Genomic DNA, 20574 nt, shown 5'->3' with positions numbered 1-20574 from the left:
CAGTTCGACGAAATATCCCAGAAGTATTTTTTGAGTGAGTATTCTATAAGATGCCCATATATATACAATGTTTGTCGAGATGACGAGAAGAGTTTTCTCCTTTGGGCCGTCGATAAAGCCCAATTTTCGAACAGATTGGTGTACAACAGCAACACATTATTCCGGGCCGTTATATTAATGGGGCTTAATTTTGGGCCTTATATGTGTGATTCTATATTAAGATTTTAGGCCAGTTCCAAACCTTTTTTAGTTATATTTATAATGTTAATTCTTATAGTAAGAGATTGATTTATAAATATTTTAATAAATGGTTCCTAATAATTAAATATATGCACATAAAATAACAATCAGGTTAACCTATTAAATTTTAAGTTAGCTTTACTTATGGACTAATCGAAATCAAATTTGGTTGACTTACAAATTTTTTACTCCTAGCCAACTAACTAATCCGGTTAAAAAGAGTATATATTAATATTAATATGTGTATTTGTTTTATTCCTAATAGTTCTTCATTTATAATACATGCATATACTAAACTCGAAAATATTAATTATTTCTCAGATATAAACTTAAAACCAATTAATTACTATTGGTATAAAAATTTTAAATATAAATAAGAACGATATTTGACAAGTCTTGCCGTATTGCTAACTTAACTCTCAACTTTTACTGAAGTTAGTAAATATCTTTGAAGTCCGTTTTCGTCCTTTTCTTTTACACAAAGCATGAATTGATCATTTTATATCTATATTTTCACAGTTGAAAAAAGCCAAATGATTATGTCATTTAAAAAACAAAATCTAAACCTTGGGGAACATAGAATGTTCACTTTAAAACCTTCATTGAAAAAAACCCTAAGGAAAAAACACTAAGGAAAAAACACTATGAAGGAAAAAGAGTATCCGTCTAATAAAAATCCCAAATTCAATTTCAGAAAAAGTAAACAAACAGATAGACATAAATAGTTTTAGTTCTATTGCTGGCGAAGTACAAGTTGGTTGGGGATTATGTTCGGTTATGGATCTCCAAGCTGAAGCTTCCTTGTCCTCTCCGTATGTTTTTACAAGCTCTGATGAACGACTGATATCCAACCATTGCAGAGATGAGGAGACCTTACGCAGGAGGCGATGCGGCAGCTTCTTCATACTCTGACATTTCCTGATAGACAAGTATGTGAGACATGGCATGATGGAGATGGTCGCAGATTCTTCTTCTTCCTCTGTTATGTCCTCCCACTCCTCCCATTCGGAGCAGTATGCAAGTTCCAGTTCCTGGAGTTCAGGAAATGCAACAACAACAACATCAGATGAAGATTCTATTCCTAAAAACTCCCTTCCAACCACCTTCAATTGCTCCACACTCAAAATATTGAGAATTTCCAAGAAAGGTAGTTTCCCCATAGCCGGCAATGATGACACCTCACTCAAATTAGTCAAATCTATCTGTTTTATAAAGTTGAGGGGTGATGACATCCAATGCGGAAGCCTTGTGCCCTCATATCCACTGATTGACAGTTTGTTCAGCATGTAATGGGGCACGAGAGCATCTACTACCTCCATCCACATTGTTGATGATGATGACTGCTCCATTTCATTTATCCTACCAATGAAAGATATTTCGAGTGTTTCAAGTTTTTGTAGGAGTGTCTTCAATTGTTCTTGTCGAGCATCCTCAACCAAATCCTCCATTTCACTCGTACTACTCCAGTAGATTTCCAATTATAGAGATGTAGTAAGATGACAATGTAATTTTTTCAGAAAACCTAAATTGTTGTATTCACTTCCTACTTTGAATGGACACAGTTCCAGTGTGCGAAGATTACTTAACTCACCTAATGCTTCAGGCAGACAGTTGATATCAGTGTGTTCAATATTCAAGATTTGCAGTTCAACCAAACTACAAATGTTGTCTGGTAACTTCTTCATTCCATAATTAGAACTTAAGTCAAGTTCTCTTAACTGAACCAAATTCTCAATTTCTTTCCGAATCTCTTTCAGAGAGCAGCCTTTCAAGGAAAGAGAACGCAATTCAAACAAATTATACATGCTCTCTGGTAACTCCCTTAGTTCCCTATTATGGCTCAAGTCAAGTCGTCTTAACTGATCCAAATTCTCAATTTCTCGTGGAATCTCTGTTAGCTTGCACCATGATAAGAGAAGAGTTTGCAAGAAATAAAGCCTACATAAGATTTCGAGGCCATCCTTTGACAATTCAATGCAACTACAATCCAACCATCTCAAGTGAATTAACGTTTCCATTCCTATTGGAATAGTACTGTAAATTCTTTTAATTCTGAACACCCTAAGATTTTTCATGCAATCACAAACATAACATGACAAATTCTGTCTCTTTCATCACCAGGAGGTTTGTAATCCAACGGTAGACTCCGATATTCTTGGACATGAGAAGCCAATGAAGAATCACAAACTTGACAACTTTTCTTTCTCTCATCATTCTTCCTAAGAAATAGAGCAAAATCATGCACTATATCATGCATTTTACACCATTCTATCTGCTCTCCCGACTTACTTTTCACAATGTCTTGAAACAAACAACGCATTGCTAAATTTCTGATGTTATCTCGCCCTTTGAGTTCCACTTCACCATTTCCTCTATCAGAGCCTAGATAACCTTGCGCCATCCACTCTTCTATCAGAATCTCCGCATGAATTTGGTGATCTTTAGGATAGACGGCACAATATGAAAAACAACGCTTAAGAGCCGGGGACAAATCATTGTAGCTTAAAACCAAATGTGGAAAAAGATCTACTTTTGCATTCTCCAATTGCCATATTTCACTCTTCTCTACATTTTCCATCCTTCCAAATCTTTGAACTGCAGAAGTCTTCCTAAAACAACTGCAGCGAGAGGCAATCCATTGCACTTTCTAGCTATTTTCTTGCCAACATCCTCAAACTTTCCACATTCCTTCTCACTCTTTCCTGGAAGAGATGTGTCGCACAATAAAGACCAACATTCTTTTTCACTGAGCTTATTTGGGTGATACATATCATATTTTAAGGTACCGACCATCTTAGCTACCGTTTCCTTTCTCGTTGTCACCAAAATTTTACTACCTGCTGCACCATATTGGAGACTGATTTTCAGAGGCTCCCACTTGGTGTTGTCTTCTGTCCAAACATCATCAAGAACAACAAGAAACCTTTTTCCTGAAATGGATGCTTTTAGCTTTCCTAATACCAGTGCCAATTGGTTGGAGTTTGGAGGAATAGTTTCTATTCCCACTTCATTAACAATTCCTATTGCAATCCCAGCCACGTCAAATGGATCAGAAACACAAATCCATATTCTTAATTCATAACAATCCTTCACATGAGTATCATTATAAACAAGTTTGGCAAGAGTTGTTTTCCCAAGTCCCCCTGCTCCAACAATTGATAAAATTTGGGTATCACCACCATTAAGCATTAGTTTTCTCACTATGTCTTCTTTTTTCTTATGTATATCCTTCCCGTGAACTTTCGTCGAGTCAACAAAAGGTGTGGATTGCACTTGCCAAGACGTGGGCACAGGATTTGTTGTAGGCGGAGAGACGACAAAATTAAATTCATTTCTCTCCTTGTAATTTTGTTCAAGCCGAGCTTTCACATTTTCTATTTTCTTGGCAATATCACGACGAACAGAAACTTTCTTGAAACTTAAACAAGAAGATCTGATGAAGGAGCACCCTATCTTTTGCACAGGCTCAGCCGAGCCTTCTATCTTATCTTTAAGAAGAGAATAGTTCCATTCATCCAAAATATCCTCCATCTCATAGGCCGTAGCTTCAAGCTTCTTCAACCAACTTTTGACACTTTGATCATTCACTCCTCTCTTCTCTGCATCATCCAACACCATTTGGATCGTCTTGAACTTCTCGGAAAGATAAAGAAGTCCATCCTTCCCGCCTCTGACCAAATTGACTTCATACCGAATCTTATCTTCTAACATAGTTGCAATTCTCCCCACCACTTCTGAAATTATAGCGTCCGCCATTTATATTTTTTGGAGCTGCTTTTTTTTTCCTTCCTTAAATTATATCCTCTTGATTTATCCTGAAAATCTGTGCAATGATTGGATTAAAATAAGTGACACTACTACAACTGTGGGACAAACATTCAGATATTTTTTCTTTATAGTTAATATAATTGAATTCCTATATTTTATGAGAAGTTTTTGGGGAAAAGGACTCATATCAAGCTCAATTGAAGCTTCCAGAATCACCAGGAAATAACGAAGAAGACGCAAGAATACAAGTGGTAGAGATGAAGAAGATTCTCTCATGATAACAATTTGGTTAGATGGTGAAGCGTCAGCTTCATTTCGGTCACGACGACAGTGGTGGCCGTAATTCATACATTTAGTCTCGATATGATTTGGACTAAAGTATTCAGTTATGCTATTCACGATGAGTGGGATGTTGCCATGTCAATGTATTTGGGAACATGTGGATCCACTCAAGTGAAATAAATTCAAGAGTCTTGACATATTAAAAATGAGCCACTCGCCCTCTTAAAAAACCTCATAACAGGAGGGTTATTAACAGTTATATATATAGTTGAGAAAAGATCATCATCAAGTCGATAACTAACAAATTTGAAATAGCGCAAGAGTTGGATCATAGACATGATTCAGGTGAAGCACAGAGTCCTCGTGTGACGATCATGCAAGAAATTATGACAAGGCTGGGTGAATTAAAAGATTTTGTAGGACGAAAATGTTGAAACCAGTGGACTAGCTAGTTGGTGATTTCGGGTTTAGCCCAAAATCACCATCAAAGTTCCGAACCAGTGTTGGGTCTAGCCGGACCATTCATTGGTTCAGCAATGAATCACTACCATCTATCAAACTATTCCTAATTATTCCCTCCGTCCGCCATTAGGAGTCTCATTTCATGGCAGCACGAGTTTTAAGAAATGTTAAGAAAAGTGGGGAGAAAAAAGTTAGTGGAATGAGGGTCCCACTTGTATATATTACTTTTAAATGAAATGTGAGTGAAATGAGTTAGTAGAAGGTGGAACCCTATTACTATTTATGGTAAAAGTGAATCGGGACTCCTATTCGTGGATGGACTAAAATGAAAAAATGGGATTCCTATTTGCGGACAGAGGGAGTATCAAATTGTCCTCTATTTTGGAGTACGTTCTGATTATATTTTGTCTTATCTATGTTCTCAATCAAACCGTCCCTAAATATCAAACCAAACAACGACAAGCTAATTGAGTAACCAATAAGCAATTTAGAGCAATGAAAGACTGAAAAAGATAGCGGTGAGGGAGGCGACTGACCTGCGCAGCTGGTAGCTACTATGATTGTGCTACGGCAGGCGGTGACAAACGGGCGGTAGCCTCACCTCACTTTCCGCTTTGGAGTTGATTTTTTTTGGGTGCCTTTCTTAGGTATAATCTTTGCGTGCAAAACTAATTCAGAGCAGTAGTAACATAGAGAAAGTTTGAGGTTTGTGGAATGAACAGGAAATTGATAACAGGGTGCAACCAACTAATCAACATTAGTTAACTAATTAAAGCATCTTTAGACATTAATTATATTTTATATTCGCCAAAATCAAACTCAACCACATGCCCACATGTTCAATTATCATTCTGTCATGCACCCGGAATAAATTTATATAAGTAGCTATTATGTTATTATGTGACTAATGTTTCATATATTTTGTTCAGATCAATAATATATGGAGGATAGTTGAAGTAGTAAAAAAGACATTGGTCTATGAGCTGCATGGTACATTTGAAGTCCAAAACTTACTACAATAGTCTGGGTAATAAATACTCCTTTTGTTTACTGAAAATATGATCTTTTGGAATGACACGAATATTTATACAAAACTGATAAAATAAGAGGGACAAAATGAAAATTATATTAATGAAAAATGGGTCTTACCTTATAAAGAGAGAAATTTCTTAAAATGAAAAGTTTCTATTTTTAGGAAATGGACATAAATTGAAAGAGTTTCTATTTCTAGGAAACAGAGGGAGTAGTTGGCATTTCCAGTTACGGTTTTCAGCCGAGGTTGACTGGTCCGATTCAAGGTTGAACCATTGGTTTCAGTTTTAACCATGCATCACTATCATCATATAAATACTACTTAATGAATTATTCAACACTAATTACTATGCAAAACAACAATAATAAGCAATTGAGTAACCAAAATTCTTGCACCTATATACTCATACCATACGGTTATACCTAAGGCTCTAAATGTAGAATCTTTAATATCAACACATGATTATTTGAACTTCAGTACAAATAAAACTAAGAGTAATAAAGACTGAAAAGAGGAATTAGAGAGCGCGACAAACCTTCACGGCTACTATGGTTGTGTGGCGGCCGATGAGCGGGAGGCGCTGCAGCCGACGAAGACGTGCCTTTTGGAGCTGGTTTTTTTTATAGGTAAAATCGTAGCGTTAGGCAAATTTAGAGATTTAGCTTAAGGGCTTTTAAATAGGGGCTCAACATCCACTTGAAAATATATAATACAGTGGCAGCTGGGAAACAACTCAACATTAATTAATTAGACTCATATTGATCAAGTAGCCTAAATCAAATTCAACCACATGCACGCATGTTTCATGTGTCAACGCTTTCACCATTAGTATATTATATGCCTAGTGCACATATAAATCTCATTTGATAAATTTAATATACATAGAATTTAATTATAAGGTTAATAGTTAATTAAATTATGAAGTTTGCTCAAATTCTGATCCATTTCATTAGAAGAACTAAACCAAAAAATTCTGATCCATTCCATTAAATTTAAAATTTAAACTATACAAAATTTCAATATTTCTCAATTGTTCTATCTATATACAAATATTATCTTTAAATGATATTCAAATGACATGTTTTAAGAAAGTGAGTGATTTCTCTTTTTCCTTTTCTTATTTTTATGAAAAATATCGTTTTGAAAATTATTAAAAGACAATATCAATATTTTGTGGATTAAATTAAAAGGAGAAATGGAAAAAATTAAAACTTCATGGCTTAATATTTTAATTTTTAATTTCAGAGTACTATTAACGATTAATTATAGTATTATATTGAACAACTATGACAAAAACATATTTAACCACTTGCCCACTTGTTTAAATTGTCAACGCTTTCATCATTAGTTAGTAAAGTAATGCCTAGTGCACGTATAAATCTAACTTACTCCCATAGTCTCCATTAGTTATCCATTTTAGTTTTTTCACGAGTTTTAAGAAATATAAAGAAAAGTGAATTAAAAAGTTAGGGGAATTAAGTCTCATTATTGCATATTAGTTTTATAATAAAATGTGAGTGAAATGAGTTAATAGAATGTGAGACATATTTGCCATTTATTATGATAAAAAGTGAAAGTGGACAATTAATTGGGAGCAGACGAAATAGACAAAAGTGGGAGGACGGAGGGAGTAATAAATTTTATTTATTCTGGGAATATATAACATCTAATTTAACGTAAATTTAATTTCATCTTTTTTTGCTGGGGTGATACTTATTTTTGAAGGCTAACAAAATCTCTAGTTACCCACCAATTGTTCGTAAGGAAAAACCATACCATAAATTGAATTCAAAGAGAAAAATAGTGTCCATTATTCTGGGTTTTTTTTTTTATTTTATATAGGCGGAATTTAATGAGCATCTCTAATTATTATGAGAATAGAAAATAATTTTCAACCCTTTAATCATGAAGATCTATAGGCCGAATTCAAAACTCTTTTTAGGAATGCAGTAAATTTCATTACAAATTTATTAACTTTATTCTAGTATTTAGTAATTAGTTGGTATTGTTTCGTTTATACAGTTGTTGCTAAATTTCCAAATTTAATTAAAACCGGATGAAGTTAAAAATGATGGTTGCGTATTTTTGGAGGTATGATCGTTGAGTTTTAATAAATTAAAAGAGTCAAAGCTAATTCGAAAATAGTAGTATTAATAGAGTTTGAGGGTTAGGTGTAATGAAGATCGAGTCTTTGGCACCAAGTCATCAAAATTAATTAATTAGAGCATTTTTAGATATTAATCATGGTATTTTATTGAAATTTGAACATTTACGCCATATTCAAAGTCAGTGGCATGCTCACAATATTGTCAACGCTTTTATCCATGATATATATGCAGTTTTGGTTTATGAGTTATTGAAAAGAGATACTCAAGTAGAGATGATATTGTTTTTATTTTTAATATGAAAATTTAAAAAGGAAAACATTTTATTTGTAAAGGGACAAAGAACAATCCGAAAAAGAAAATATTTCATTTCTAATGTGACAGACGGAGTACTACTTACTACTTACCTACTACTCCCTCCGTCCCCGATTAAAAGTCACACTTTTCCAATTTGGTCCGTCCCAATTAAGAGTCACACTTTATTTTTACCATAAATAGCAAGTAAGTCCCACATTTCACTAACTCAATTCACTCACATTTTATTATAAAACCAATATAAAAAATAAAGTGTGACTCCTAAATAGTTCATAGTACAGAACATTCATAGAAAGCAAACAACCAATTCATCAACTTTAATTAATTAGAGCATCATTAATTTGACACTAATCATGCACTAGTATATTAATTTGGTGCTCCAAAATCAAAGTTAATCACATGCTCAACCTTTCATTCAAAATAAGTGGGGATGGTTCATATGAGAATCTAACAAACTTGCAATAATGTATTCTATATTTATTAGACAATAATATATACAATGAAATCACTCCCTAAACAATTCTTTAATTCAAGGCCGGTGGTCGTCGATAATAGATGGACTGGGCTGTAGTCGAGTTGGGCCATCTTGTTGGGCTGAAATAGATGAATGGGTCATGAATTAGGCCACCTTTGGGCTGATTTATTGCATTATTTGTTCAATTTTGGATTATAAAATGCATAACATTAGCTTTATAAAGCAGCCTAATGAAAGTGTTTAATTATAAAAACTTAAAGGAACATATTCATTCCTATATACATTCTATTTTATCCTCATTCCAATCTATCAATACCAAAAGTTATTTTTGTTTCGATCAAGACCAAAATTGATGGCATGGCCTTTGGCGCCACTGAGAGGTTTCGTGGTATATTGCTATTGAAATTGTGTGGGCTTAATAACAGGGCCCATAAATTTGAGCTGTTTTTACCATCTCTCATTAAATTAGATTTGCATATATAATATTGATTAGGCTTCCTAAGATAGCCCAGTTCTGTGATTAGGTCCAAAAAGAAGCCATATTAAACCTTTGTTTGATCAAATAATTTTGAATATTTCAATTAGACTAATCTTAACAGTTTAACTTAATCTCTGCCATTCATTAGTTGCTTTCCGAATGTGTTTTTTAACATTCGCGAATTTCATATGTTCATGCTATGTCCCCAACGTTTTCAGCAAAATGCAAAGATGAAATTATATCAAATAATTTATATGCCTTCTGCCATTAACCGACTGAAATGCTTCTGTGATTCATATTCAAGGAACATAATTTTGTTATGCGTACAATCAGTTCGATGAAATGTCCCAGAAGCATTTTCTGAATGAGGATTCTATAAGAAGCACATAAAATGTTTGTCGAAATGCCGAGAAGAGGTTTCCCCTTTGGGCCGTCGATAAAGCCCAATTTTCGAACGGATTTGTGTACAACAGCAACACACTATTCTGGGCCGTTATTTTAATGGGGACGTTTGGGCTGATTATTGGGTCTTATATGAGTAATTTTATACTCCCTCCGTCCCAAGATAAGTGACCTACTTCTTTTGGGCACGGAATTTAAGGAATGGTATTTAAATAAGTTAAAGTGGAGAGAGTAAAGTATGAGAGAGGGAAAAGTAGAGGAGAGAAGAGAGAATAAAGTAGGTGAAGAATAAAGAAAGAGAGATAACTTTTTGCTAAAAATGGAAATAGGTCACTTATAGTGGGAACACCTAAAAAAGGAATACAAGTCACTTATCTTGGGATGGAGGGAGTATTAAGATATTAGGCGAGTTCCAAACCTTTTATAATTATATTTATAATGTTAATTCTAATATTAAGAGATTGATTTCCAATCATTTTAATACTAAATGGTTCCTAATAATTAAATATATGCACATAAAATAACAATCGGGTTAACTTATTAAATTTTAAGTTAGCTTTACTCAAATTAAGGACTAATCAAAATCAAATTTGGTTGACTTACAAATTTTTTACTCAAACCATAAGCACTCGTATTTCAAACTAGCCAACTAGCTAATCCGGTTTAAAAGAGTATATACTAATTATTTCTCAAAGTTAAACTTAAAACCAATTAATTACTACTCCCCCCGTCCCACAAAGATAGTCCCACTTTGACCCGGCACGAGTTTTAAGAAATGTAATAAAAAGTGAGTTGAAAAAGTTGGTGGGACGTGGGTCCTACTTTTAAAATATTAGTTAGTTTAATAATAAAATGTGAGTATGAATGAGTTAGTGGAATATGAGGTCCACTACCAAAAATGATAAAAGTGAAATGGGACAAACTTTGTGGAACGGACGGAAATGAAAAAATGAGACAATCTTTGTGGGACGGAGGGAGTAGTATATTAGTATACAAATTTTAAAAAGGGTTTTTGGCCTTAAAAACCATAAACTTTTCCCGAAATTCCGGTTTTTTCCACCAACTTTAAAATTTGTTTTTAAAACCACAAACTTTTGATTCGTTTGCTATTTACCAACCCGACTCGAATACCAAAACTCCAGTGCAAAATTGTCCAACGTGGATAATCGGAAACATGACTTGGAAACTGATTTTTTGACGGTGAAATCACGCTATTTTTTGAATTAAAACTTAAAATTAAATAAGTAATCTTCAAATAAAATTTCTGGAGATGCACTCTGCAATTCTGAAGCTCTTCAATCTGCAAAAAATTTAAGAAATAATCTTCAATGAATTTCTCAAGATGCAAACTGCAAATCTCGAGATACTCCTTCATCGATATCTCTTCAATCTGCAATTCATACGGCCAAATCTCTTTCTCAGCTCTGCATCAATTCTCTCTCACAGCGTCGCGCAGCTTTGCTGCCTCCGTCGAATTGAATGTAGCCTGAGCGATCAGATGCAGCCACCTCCGTTCCCATCTTCACCGGGGATCTTACATCCAGCCTCAATTCTCGTCTAGCTCCGGTTCAATTCACGTCGTCTCCTGTTCAATTTAATTTCGCGAAGATCTGCTGCCGACATTACTGTTGCTTCCCTTCTGTTGCCTCCACCGAGGTCTACCCTGTCGCCGGCGTGCGAGCCGATCTCCCATCTCCATCGCTCTTCTCCTTCTTGAAACCATCTCCGTCTGTCTCCGCAGCCTTGCATCTGGTTGTTGGTTTCGTAGACAGCGCTACTGACGAGCGGCTGAGGCGGGGAGGAAGGGGGTGGCGGCGCTGAAATTTGGGGAGGCAAGGGTGTGAAGAGGGAATATGGTAAAGATGAAGGGTTAGAAATGAGAATTCAATAAAGATGAAGGGTGGAAAAAGTGAATATGGCAAAATTGAATAAGACAAGTGGCATTGCCAAATAGGATCCCACATGTGCTTTTATCGCCTAATAGGATTAAAAATGACACATAGACCAGTCGGGTTTTACCGGTGACCCGCCGTGGGAAGAAGCAAACGAATCAAAAGTTCGTGGTTTTATAAACAAATTTTAAAGTTGGTTGGAAAAACCGGAATTCAGGCAAAGTTTATGATTTTTTAAGCCAAAAACCCTTTTAAAAATAAATAAGAACAATATTTGACGAGTCTTGCTGAATGATTTAATATAGTATAGAAATATTTTATGATTATTAATATATTTGTAGTAATTAGAAATTAAAATGGAAGATAGATCTATTTCAATAAAATTTTAAAGTAAATTTTATAATCAAGAATTATATTATAAAACACTATTGATTAAAGAGATTAAACATTAAATATAAAATTATCAAAGAGATTAAGTGTGTGGTCGTGGGTGATGTTATGTGAGTCGGTGCCGTATCTCTGACTTAGCTCTTTGCGTTTACTGAAGTTGTTAGTTAATTTCTATATTTAAGTAATCAAGTTTCAGTCCATGTATTCTGGAGTTTGAGAAAGCCAAATGATTATCCGAGACGGAGGGAGTATATTATTTCTACAATTGAAAAAAGCCAAATGATTATGTCATTAGAAAACAAAACTAAACCTTGGAGAACACAGAACGATCCCTCAAGGCCGGACCTCATTAAAACCTTCATGACGAAAAAACCCAGAGGGAAAAATACCACAAAGGAAAAAGAGTGTCTGTCTAATAAAGCAGAAAATAATAAAGCAGAAAATAAAGTGTGAGTAGGAATGAATTAATGGAATATGGGTCCACTACCAAAAATGTAAAAAGTGAAATGGGACAAACGTTGTAGGATTGACGGAAATGAAAAAATGGAACAATCTTTGTGGAACGGAGGGAGTATAACAATCCCAAATTCAATTTCAAAAAAGGCAAACAAATAGAAAAGCATAAATATTTGCATAGACCTATGGGTAAAGTTGAAGTTTAGGATTATGTTGGGATATGGATCTCCAAGCTGAACCTTCCTTGTCCTCTCCGTATGTTTTTATCAGCTCTGATGAACCTCTAATATTTAACTCCCGCAGAGACGAGGAGACCTTACGCAGGAGGCGATGCGGCAGCTTCTTCAAACTCCCACATGATTCAACAGTCAACTCAGTGAGATATGGCATGATGGAGATGGCAGCAGATTCCTCTTCTTCCTCCTTTATGTCCTCCCACTCCTCCCATTTGGAGCAGCCATAAAATTTCAGTGTCTTGAGTTTAGGAAATGCAACAACAACATTATCACATGAAGATTCTATTCCTAAAAACTCCCTTCCGAGAAACATCAATTGCTCCATATACCAAATTTTGAGAATTTCCAAGAAAGGTAGTTTCCCCATAGCCGGCAACGATGACACCTCACTCAAATTATACAAACGCATCTGTTTTATACAGTTGAGGGGTGATGACATTAAAGGTGGAAGCCTGGAGCCCTTATATCCGCTAATTACGAATTCGTTCAAGTTGTAATGGGGCATGACAACTTCTACAAACTCCATCCACAATGAAGAAGATGATACTGATGACTGCTCCATTTCATTCGTCGCATCCTCGAAATATATTTCAAGTGTTTTGAGTCTTTGAAGGAGCGTCTTTAATCGTGCTCGTCGAGCATCCTCAACCAATTCCTCCATTTCACTCATACTACTACAGTAGATTTCCAGTTTCAGACATCCAATAAGATGACGGTCTAACTTTTTCAGAAAACCCAATTCGTTGTATTCACGTCCTGCACTGAATGAATTCATTTCCAATGTGCGGAGATTACTTAACTCACCTAATGCTTCAGGTAGACGGTTGATATCAGTGTATTCAATCTTCAAGATTTGCAGTTCAACCAAACTACAAATGCTCTCTGGTAACTCCTTTATTCCCCAATTCCAAGTTAAGTCGAGTTCTCTTAGCTGCACCAAACTCTCAATTTCTTTCTGAATCTCTTTTAGAGAGCAGCTTTTTAAGGAAAGAGATCGCAATTCAACCAAACTATACATGCTCTCTGGTAACTCCTTTATTTCTCTATTACCACTTAAGTCAAGTTCTCTTAACTGCACCAAGTTCCTTATTTGTTCTGGAATCACTTCTAGAGAGCAACTTGCTAAGGAAAGAGATCGCAATTCAACCAAACGGCCAATGCTCTCTGGTAACTCCTTAAATTCTCTATTCCTACTCAAATCAAGTTCTCTTAACTGAACCAAATTCCCTATTTGTTGTGGAATCACTTGTAGAGAGCACCTTGTTAAGGAAAGGGATCGCAATTCAACCAATTTACACATGCTATCCGGTAACCGCTTTAATTCTTCATTCTCACTTAAGTCAAGTCGTCTTAACTGCACCAAATTCCCAATTTCTCGTGGGATCTCTGTCAGCTTGCAGCATGATAAGAGAAGAGTTTGCAAGAAATAAAGCCTACATATGATTTTGAGGCCATCCTTTGACAATTTAGTCCAACTAAAATCCAACCATCTTAAGTGAATTAACGTTTCTATTCCAATAGTAATAGAACCGCTAAATCTCTTAATTCTTAACACCCTAAGACTTTTCATGCAATCACAAATTTGACAACTTCTTTCTCTTTCATCAACAGGAAGTTTGTAGTACCACCTTAGACTCCGATATTCTTGGACATGAGAAACCAATGAAGAATCACAAACTTGACAGCTTTTCTCTCTCTCGTCATTCTTCCTAAGAAATAGAGCAAAATCATGCACTATATCATGCATTTTACACCATTCTATCTGCTCCCCCGACTCACTTTTCTCAATGTCTTGAAACAAGCAACGCATTGCTAAATTTCTCAAGTTCTCTCGCCCTTTGAGTTCCACTGCACCATTTCCACTATCAGCGCCTAGATAACCTTGCGCCATCCACTCTTCTATAAGAGTCCCCGCATGAATTCGGTGATCTTTAGGATAGACGACACAATATGAAAAACAACGCTTGAGAACAGGGGACAATTCGTTGTAGCTTAAAAGCAAATGTGGAAAAAGCTTGACTTCCTCGTTATTCAATTGCCATATTTCACTCTTCTCTACACGTCTCCAGTCTTCCAAATCCTTGAGCCGCAATAGTCTCCCCAAAACAACTGCAGCAAGGGGCAATCCCTTACACTTGCTAGCTATTTTCTTGCCCACATTTTCAAATTTTTTACATTCTTCCTTGCTTTTTCCTGAAAGAGATGTTGCACACAATAATGACCAACACTCTTCAGAATTAAGCTCTTTTGGGTGATAGATATCATCGTCTAAGGTACCCATCATCTTTGCCACTCCTTCATTTCTCGTTGTCACCAAAATTTTACTACCTGCTGCACCATATCCGAGATTGATTTTCAAGTCCTTCCATTTGTCTTCGTCTTCTGTCCAAACATCATCAAGGACTAGAATAAACTTTTTTCCTGAAACTGATGCTTTTAGTTTTTGTAATGCCAATTCTTTTTGGTCGTTATTTGGAGGAATCTTTTCCGTTCCAACAAGCTCAACAATATTTTTGGCAACCACAGACACAACAAAAGGATTTGAGACACATACCCAAATTTTTAACCAATCCTTCTCGAAGTGGGGATGGTTAAAAATAAGCTTGGCGAGGGTTGTCTTCCCAAGCCCCCCTGTCCCAACTATAGACAGAATTTGGGTATTACCACCATTAAGCGTCATATTCGCCACTATGTCATCCCTTTTCTTATATATGTCCGACCCATAAACATCGTTGAAGTCAATTGAAGATGTGGATTGTTCTCGATGAGACTCATGCACCGGCACAGGATCAGTTGTAGGCGGAGAGATGACAAAATTAAAGTCATTTCTCTCCTTGTAAATCTGTTCAAGCTTAGCTTTCACATTTTCTATTTTCATGGCAATGTCACGACGGATAGATACTTTCTTGAAACATAAACAAGAACATCTAATGAAGGAGCACCCTATCTTTTGCTCAGGCTCCGGCTCAAGCTCAGGCTCAGGCGAAGCTTCCATCTTATCTTTGAGAAGAGAATAGTTCCATTCATCCAAAATATCCTCCATCTCATAAGCAGTGGCTTCGAGCTTCTTCAACCAACTTTTGACACTTTCATCTTTCACACCTCTCTTTTCTGCATCATCCAACACCTTTCGGATCATGTTGAGCTTCTCAGAAAGATAAAGAAGTCTGTCCTTCACGCCTCTCACCAAATTGACTTCATACCGAATCTTAGCTTCTAAGATGGTTGCAATTCTCCCCACCACTTCTGAAATTATAGCATCCGCCATTTATGTTTTTTCGAGCTGCTTTTTTATCTTTCTTAAATGATCTCCTCTTGATTTATCCTGGAAATCAATTCAATGGTTTGATTAAGATAAGTGACACTGCTACAATTGTTTTAGTCCGTCTGCCCTCTTATGAAAAGTCGTGATCACTCATCACTGCATTAGCAGTATGTGTGACAAACATTTAGATCTTTATGTGAGGAGATTTCTCTGTTAGCTAGATTTCTTATAACCAGAAGACAAAGATGAGTATGTATGGGGGAGTAAACCAATGACGGATGTAGGTGGGGTCGGTCGACTAGCTAGATTTCTTATAACCAGAAGACAAAGATGAGTATATATGGGGGAGTAAACCAATGACGGATGTAGGTGGGGTCGGGTGGGGTCGACCGATGATACAAATATGTGATATGATTTAGCATTTCATCAGTTATTTAATCACGTTTCCATCATAGTTAGTGGATAGTCGGTGATTTAGTTTCGTTCGTGGAATAGTGGATTGGTTAGTTGGTTAGTCATTAGTCTATAAATTTCTATAATCTCTTTCAATCATGGCATAAAAAAACAAGTACTCCCTCCGTCCCGGCTAAGATGACACATTGCTTAGTCGGCACGGGATTTTAGGAGTTATTGGTTAAAGTGTTTAATTGGATAGAGAGAAGGTGTGTGTAAAAGTATTAAAGTAGAGAGATAAAGAAAGATGAATATTTTAATAGAAGTGAGAAAAAGTGGTTGAGTATATTAATTGGAGAGAGAGAGAGAGTTACCAAAAAAGGGAAATGTGTCATCTTAGTTGGGACAAACTAAAAAGGAAAACGTGTCATCTTAAGCGGGATGGAGGGAGTAATAGAATGTTTCCTTTTGTTTAGTTTACCAATTTTCTTCCTCAAGTTTTCATACGTATGATTTATATTTTGGAGTTAATCCATTCGAAGGATTCAAGTTCATAACAACCGACTCCACCGCCGTCCGATGAGGTTGCTGAGAAACTTCATTTTTCTTACCTCCGACCCGTGCAGCAGCATCTGCGATCCCACACGGAAGACCTCCACCAAGTAACAGAGACGATGAATCAGTTGAAATAATAATGACAGAATGGGGATTGAGGAGAAAGACGATAAAAATATAACCGAAAATAGAGGAAACGATTCCACTTCTTTTATTATCAATTATTTTAATAATTAAATTAGATGAAAGGACACCACGGCCATTTATTAAAATATAAAATTAGTCGGTCCTATAGATGGCTTAATTAATTAAATAACTTATGTTATAGATTAAGTCACCATAATCATTACAATTACAGAATATAGTAATATGTTATCAACCATAATTTCATTCTATTTTTATTTCATTAATTGAGTTTTAAAATTAGTGATAAATTATAAAGTGATTATTATTTTAATAATATTAAATATAACTTTTAAGTAAGAATGTATGTTTTGAATATTTTGAATAAGCTGCAAAAAATACGATGAGGGAAACATTCAATTGATACTATTACAAGTGAAAGAAACTTTTGAGTAAATTTTGTTAAATATAGATATATATCATTCATAACAAAAGATTTGACTACATAATTTAAATATTTTAAAAATAATTATTTATTATATTTATTATTAATTAAATTAATTTTTTAAAATAACTATTTAAAAATTATTATTATTAATAATTATCTATTGTATCCGACCCCACGGGTTATATTTTCTAGGTCTGTCATTGGAGCAAACCATATCTCACGTCGGAGAGTGAGTAAGAGTTAAGCATACCCCAACTCCACTAGTATGAGGCCTTTTAGGATAGTACTCCAAGAGCAAAACCGTGAGGACTCAGATAATATCATATTAATACTAATATTCAGGCCAGTGGACTGGCTAGTTATGATTTTGACGGAGGGTTGAAGTTAGAGAAAGAGAGATAAATAATTTGGTCGATTTGGTCACGGCGGCAGTGGTGGCCATAATTCAGAGATTTTGTCTCGATATGATTTGGATTAAAAATTGGCTAAGCCGACCGATTCACGGCCAAAAAATTTAGAACTGGAACTATAACCGGAAAAAATAGTTAGCATTTGCGGTTATGGTTCATCCAACACCTCAGTCAACGGGTTCAAGCCGGGATTGACCGGTTCAATTGAAGGTTAAAAGTATTGAACCATTGGTTTCAGTTTAACCATGCAACACATGAATCAACACTAATTACTGTACAAGACAACAATAATGAGCAGTAATTTATCAATAAAGGAATACAGTACGGATAAAATTAAAAACTAAAAAGAGCAATGAGTTAGTTACCTGCACGGCTAGCAAGTGGAATGGTAAAACTGGACCGCCTAATTGGCCTCGAACCACTGTTCCTATAAGATAGTTTGATTCCGACTATTAACAATAAAAACATGCATTTAATTATAATTCTCAATATTATTTATTTTATTCTTTTTGTAATTGTACAATTTTGAATTTGGCCTGCTGAAAATCCCATGTCTAATTTCGAAACGACGTCGTCGCACATCGCAAGAGCCAAAAACCCTCCCCCAACCATTTGCGCTCAAACAAAATCAATGTATGTATGCTGAGATTATCACTCATGTTGGCCCTCAATTTCTTCACTGGAGATTTTCCCCTAATTATCTTCCTTATTGAAATTCAGTTTAGAATAATGAGTGAGAGCGACTTACCTGCACGGCTGCTGCTTCTATGGCTGTGTGACGGCTGACGTGGACAACGACGCGCTGCGGCCTCACTCACCGGACATTAACAGTTGCGTTTTGATAATTTAACTGAGCCAAAACTATTCTAATAACGATAATAATAACGATGATGTTTAAGTTGGGAGGAATGAACAAAGGAACCAACCAATTCTTATCAACATTCTTATCTTGAGGCACTGCCCACAGCCAACCAAAAATTATCATTATTGATGAAAATGAAATTATTTGAAAAGTAGTCACCTAGAATAAAAGGGAAATATCTTATAATTAAAATTAAAAACTTAATCTGATTTGTATACATAGAATAGTTGAATTAAATTAAATTTTTACGACTGGTTTTCACAAATAATTGTGTGCATGTTTTAATGATTATGAATATTCAAATACAAATTATATTAATACCACTATATATGTGATGCACATATGCATGCATTCATTCCTACTGTATTCTTTCTATTTTATCCTCGTTCCATTTCATTATACCAAGAATGAACTAAGTTTCGACCAATTATCGGTTCACATATTTAATTTTAGAAAAAGGTGAAACATTCCATTCCATTCCATTCCAAAAACAGAGATATAAAACGAGCCTAACATTAAAATATAAATAATTATGTGTTGCTAGATAAGGAAAAAAACGTGTCATAAAGTTACCTTATAACGAAAATTCATCCAGGACTGGATGCATTTTGAATCAATTTTGAGTTTAATTTTAGAAACACTGATCCACCATTTTCCATGAAAAAATATTAAAAATTTATGGATTCAACTGTCATATTGACTAATGAAAGGTTCAAAGTCTTAAGTTTCCGTTTGAAATGTAATATTATTCTTAAGAATTGAACTAAAATGACTTTCATGTATGACTATGCATTATTTATATTGAAAAAGTTGATTTGAGATTTTGGGGTTTTAATCAATATATGATGAACTTTGTGGAATATATGTTAAAGTTGTTATGTTGGTTCGTTAAAGTGAATAGGCCCATAACGTTGGGCTGCATTTGCTATCATTTACTTAGATTTGCATTCATAAAATTAATTGGGCTTTTTAAGGTAGCCCAGTTTCTCTCTTAGCACTTGACCGTCTCTGCCTTCTTTAGTGCTTTGTGAATGTGTTTTTTAATATATCCCCAACGTTTTCGACAAAATGCCACGTTAACTGACTAAAATGTATCTGTGATATATATTCAAGGATCATAATTTTGTTATGCGTACATTCTGGTCGACGAAATGTCGCAGAAGCATTTTGTGACTGAGGATTCTATAAGACGCCCATACCATGTTTGTCGCAATGCCAACAAGAGTTTTCACCTTTGGGCCGTCGATAAAGCCCAATTTTCAAACGGATTTGTGTACAACAGCAACACACTATTCCTGGCCGTTATTGTAATGGGGGCGTTTGGGCTGATTATTGGGCCTTATCTAAGTAATTTTATATTAAAAATTATTAGGCGAGTTCCAAACCTTTTTCTAATTATATTTATAATGTTAATTCTATTAGAAAGAGATTGATTTCCAAACATTTTAACAAATGGTTACTAATAATTAATATACGTACATAAAATATCAATCGGGTTAACTTTATTCAAATTACGGACTAAACGAAATCAAATTTGATTGACTTACAAATATTCGACTCATACCATAAATAATCGTAGTTCAGACTAGCGAACTAGCTAATCCGGTTAAAAGGAGTATACATTATTATACTTTATTTGTTTTATTCTGTTATAATACATGCATATACTAAAATAAAAAATATTACTCCGTTCGTTCTATTTTAGGAGTCCCGATTGAGTTCGGCACATGTTTTAAGAATTGTAAAGGAAAGTTGGTGAAAAAAAAGAGTGGAGTGTGGGTCCTACTTTTTTATATTAATTTTATAATAAAATGTGAGTGGAAAAATGTTAGTGGAATGTTGGACCTATTACCAATTATGGAATATTTCAACCGGGACTCCTAAAGTGTGACACCTAAAAATGGTAAACCGGGACTCCTAAAGTGGGACGGAGGGAGTATTATTTATCAAACATAAACTTAACCAACTAATTATTATTAGTATA

General features: G+C 35.1%; 2 protein-coding genes and 1 pseudogene across 7 annotated transcripts in view; all 3 read right to left on the bottom strand.

Annotated features, from left to right (window-relative positions):
• The window catches only part of LOC148923910 (putative disease resistance RPP13-like protein 1), a 64604-nt gene that overhangs the window by 13761 nt on the left and 30269 nt on the right, over positions 1–20574 (bottom strand). The gene's annotated exons all lie outside the window — the stretch shown is intronic.
• LOC125205747 (putative disease resistance protein RGA1) lies at positions 826–4057 on the bottom strand (annotated as a pseudogene).
• On the bottom strand, positions 12303–18842 carry LOC125198248 (putative disease resistance RPP13-like protein 3). Of its 6 annotated transcripts, XM_089060169.1 has the most exons (4): positions 18477–18842; positions 18094–18155; positions 16804–16845; positions 12303–15859 (listed from the first exon to the last, which is right to left on the bottom strand). In XM_089060169.1, the coding sequence occupies exon 4, from the start codon at positions 15800–15802 to the stop codon at positions 12482–12484; it is 3321 nt and encodes a 1106-aa protein (XP_088916295.1). In that variant the 5' UTR covers positions 15803–15859; positions 16804–16845; positions 18094–18155; positions 18477–18842; the 3' UTR covers positions 12303–12481. The 6 variants fall into 6 exon arrangements, with proteins under 6 accessions (XP_088916295.1, XP_088916291.1, XP_088916293.1 ...); XM_089060165.1 differs by having other exon boundaries at positions 12303–16845; XM_089060167.1 differs by lacking the exon at positions 16804–16845.

The sequence above is a fragment of the Salvia hispanica genome, chromosome 6, assembly GCF_029641045.1.
Source record: "Salvia hispanica isolate PSC_SH4W2 chromosome 6, Shi_PSC_v1, whole genome shotgun sequence".
NCBI classification, from domain to species: domain Eukaryota; kingdom Viridiplantae; phylum Streptophyta; class Magnoliopsida; order Lamiales; family Lamiaceae; genus Salvia; species Salvia hispanica.
The sequence above is the reverse complement of the archived record's forward strand: the minus strand, read 5'-3'. Positions and strand labels throughout refer to the sequence as shown.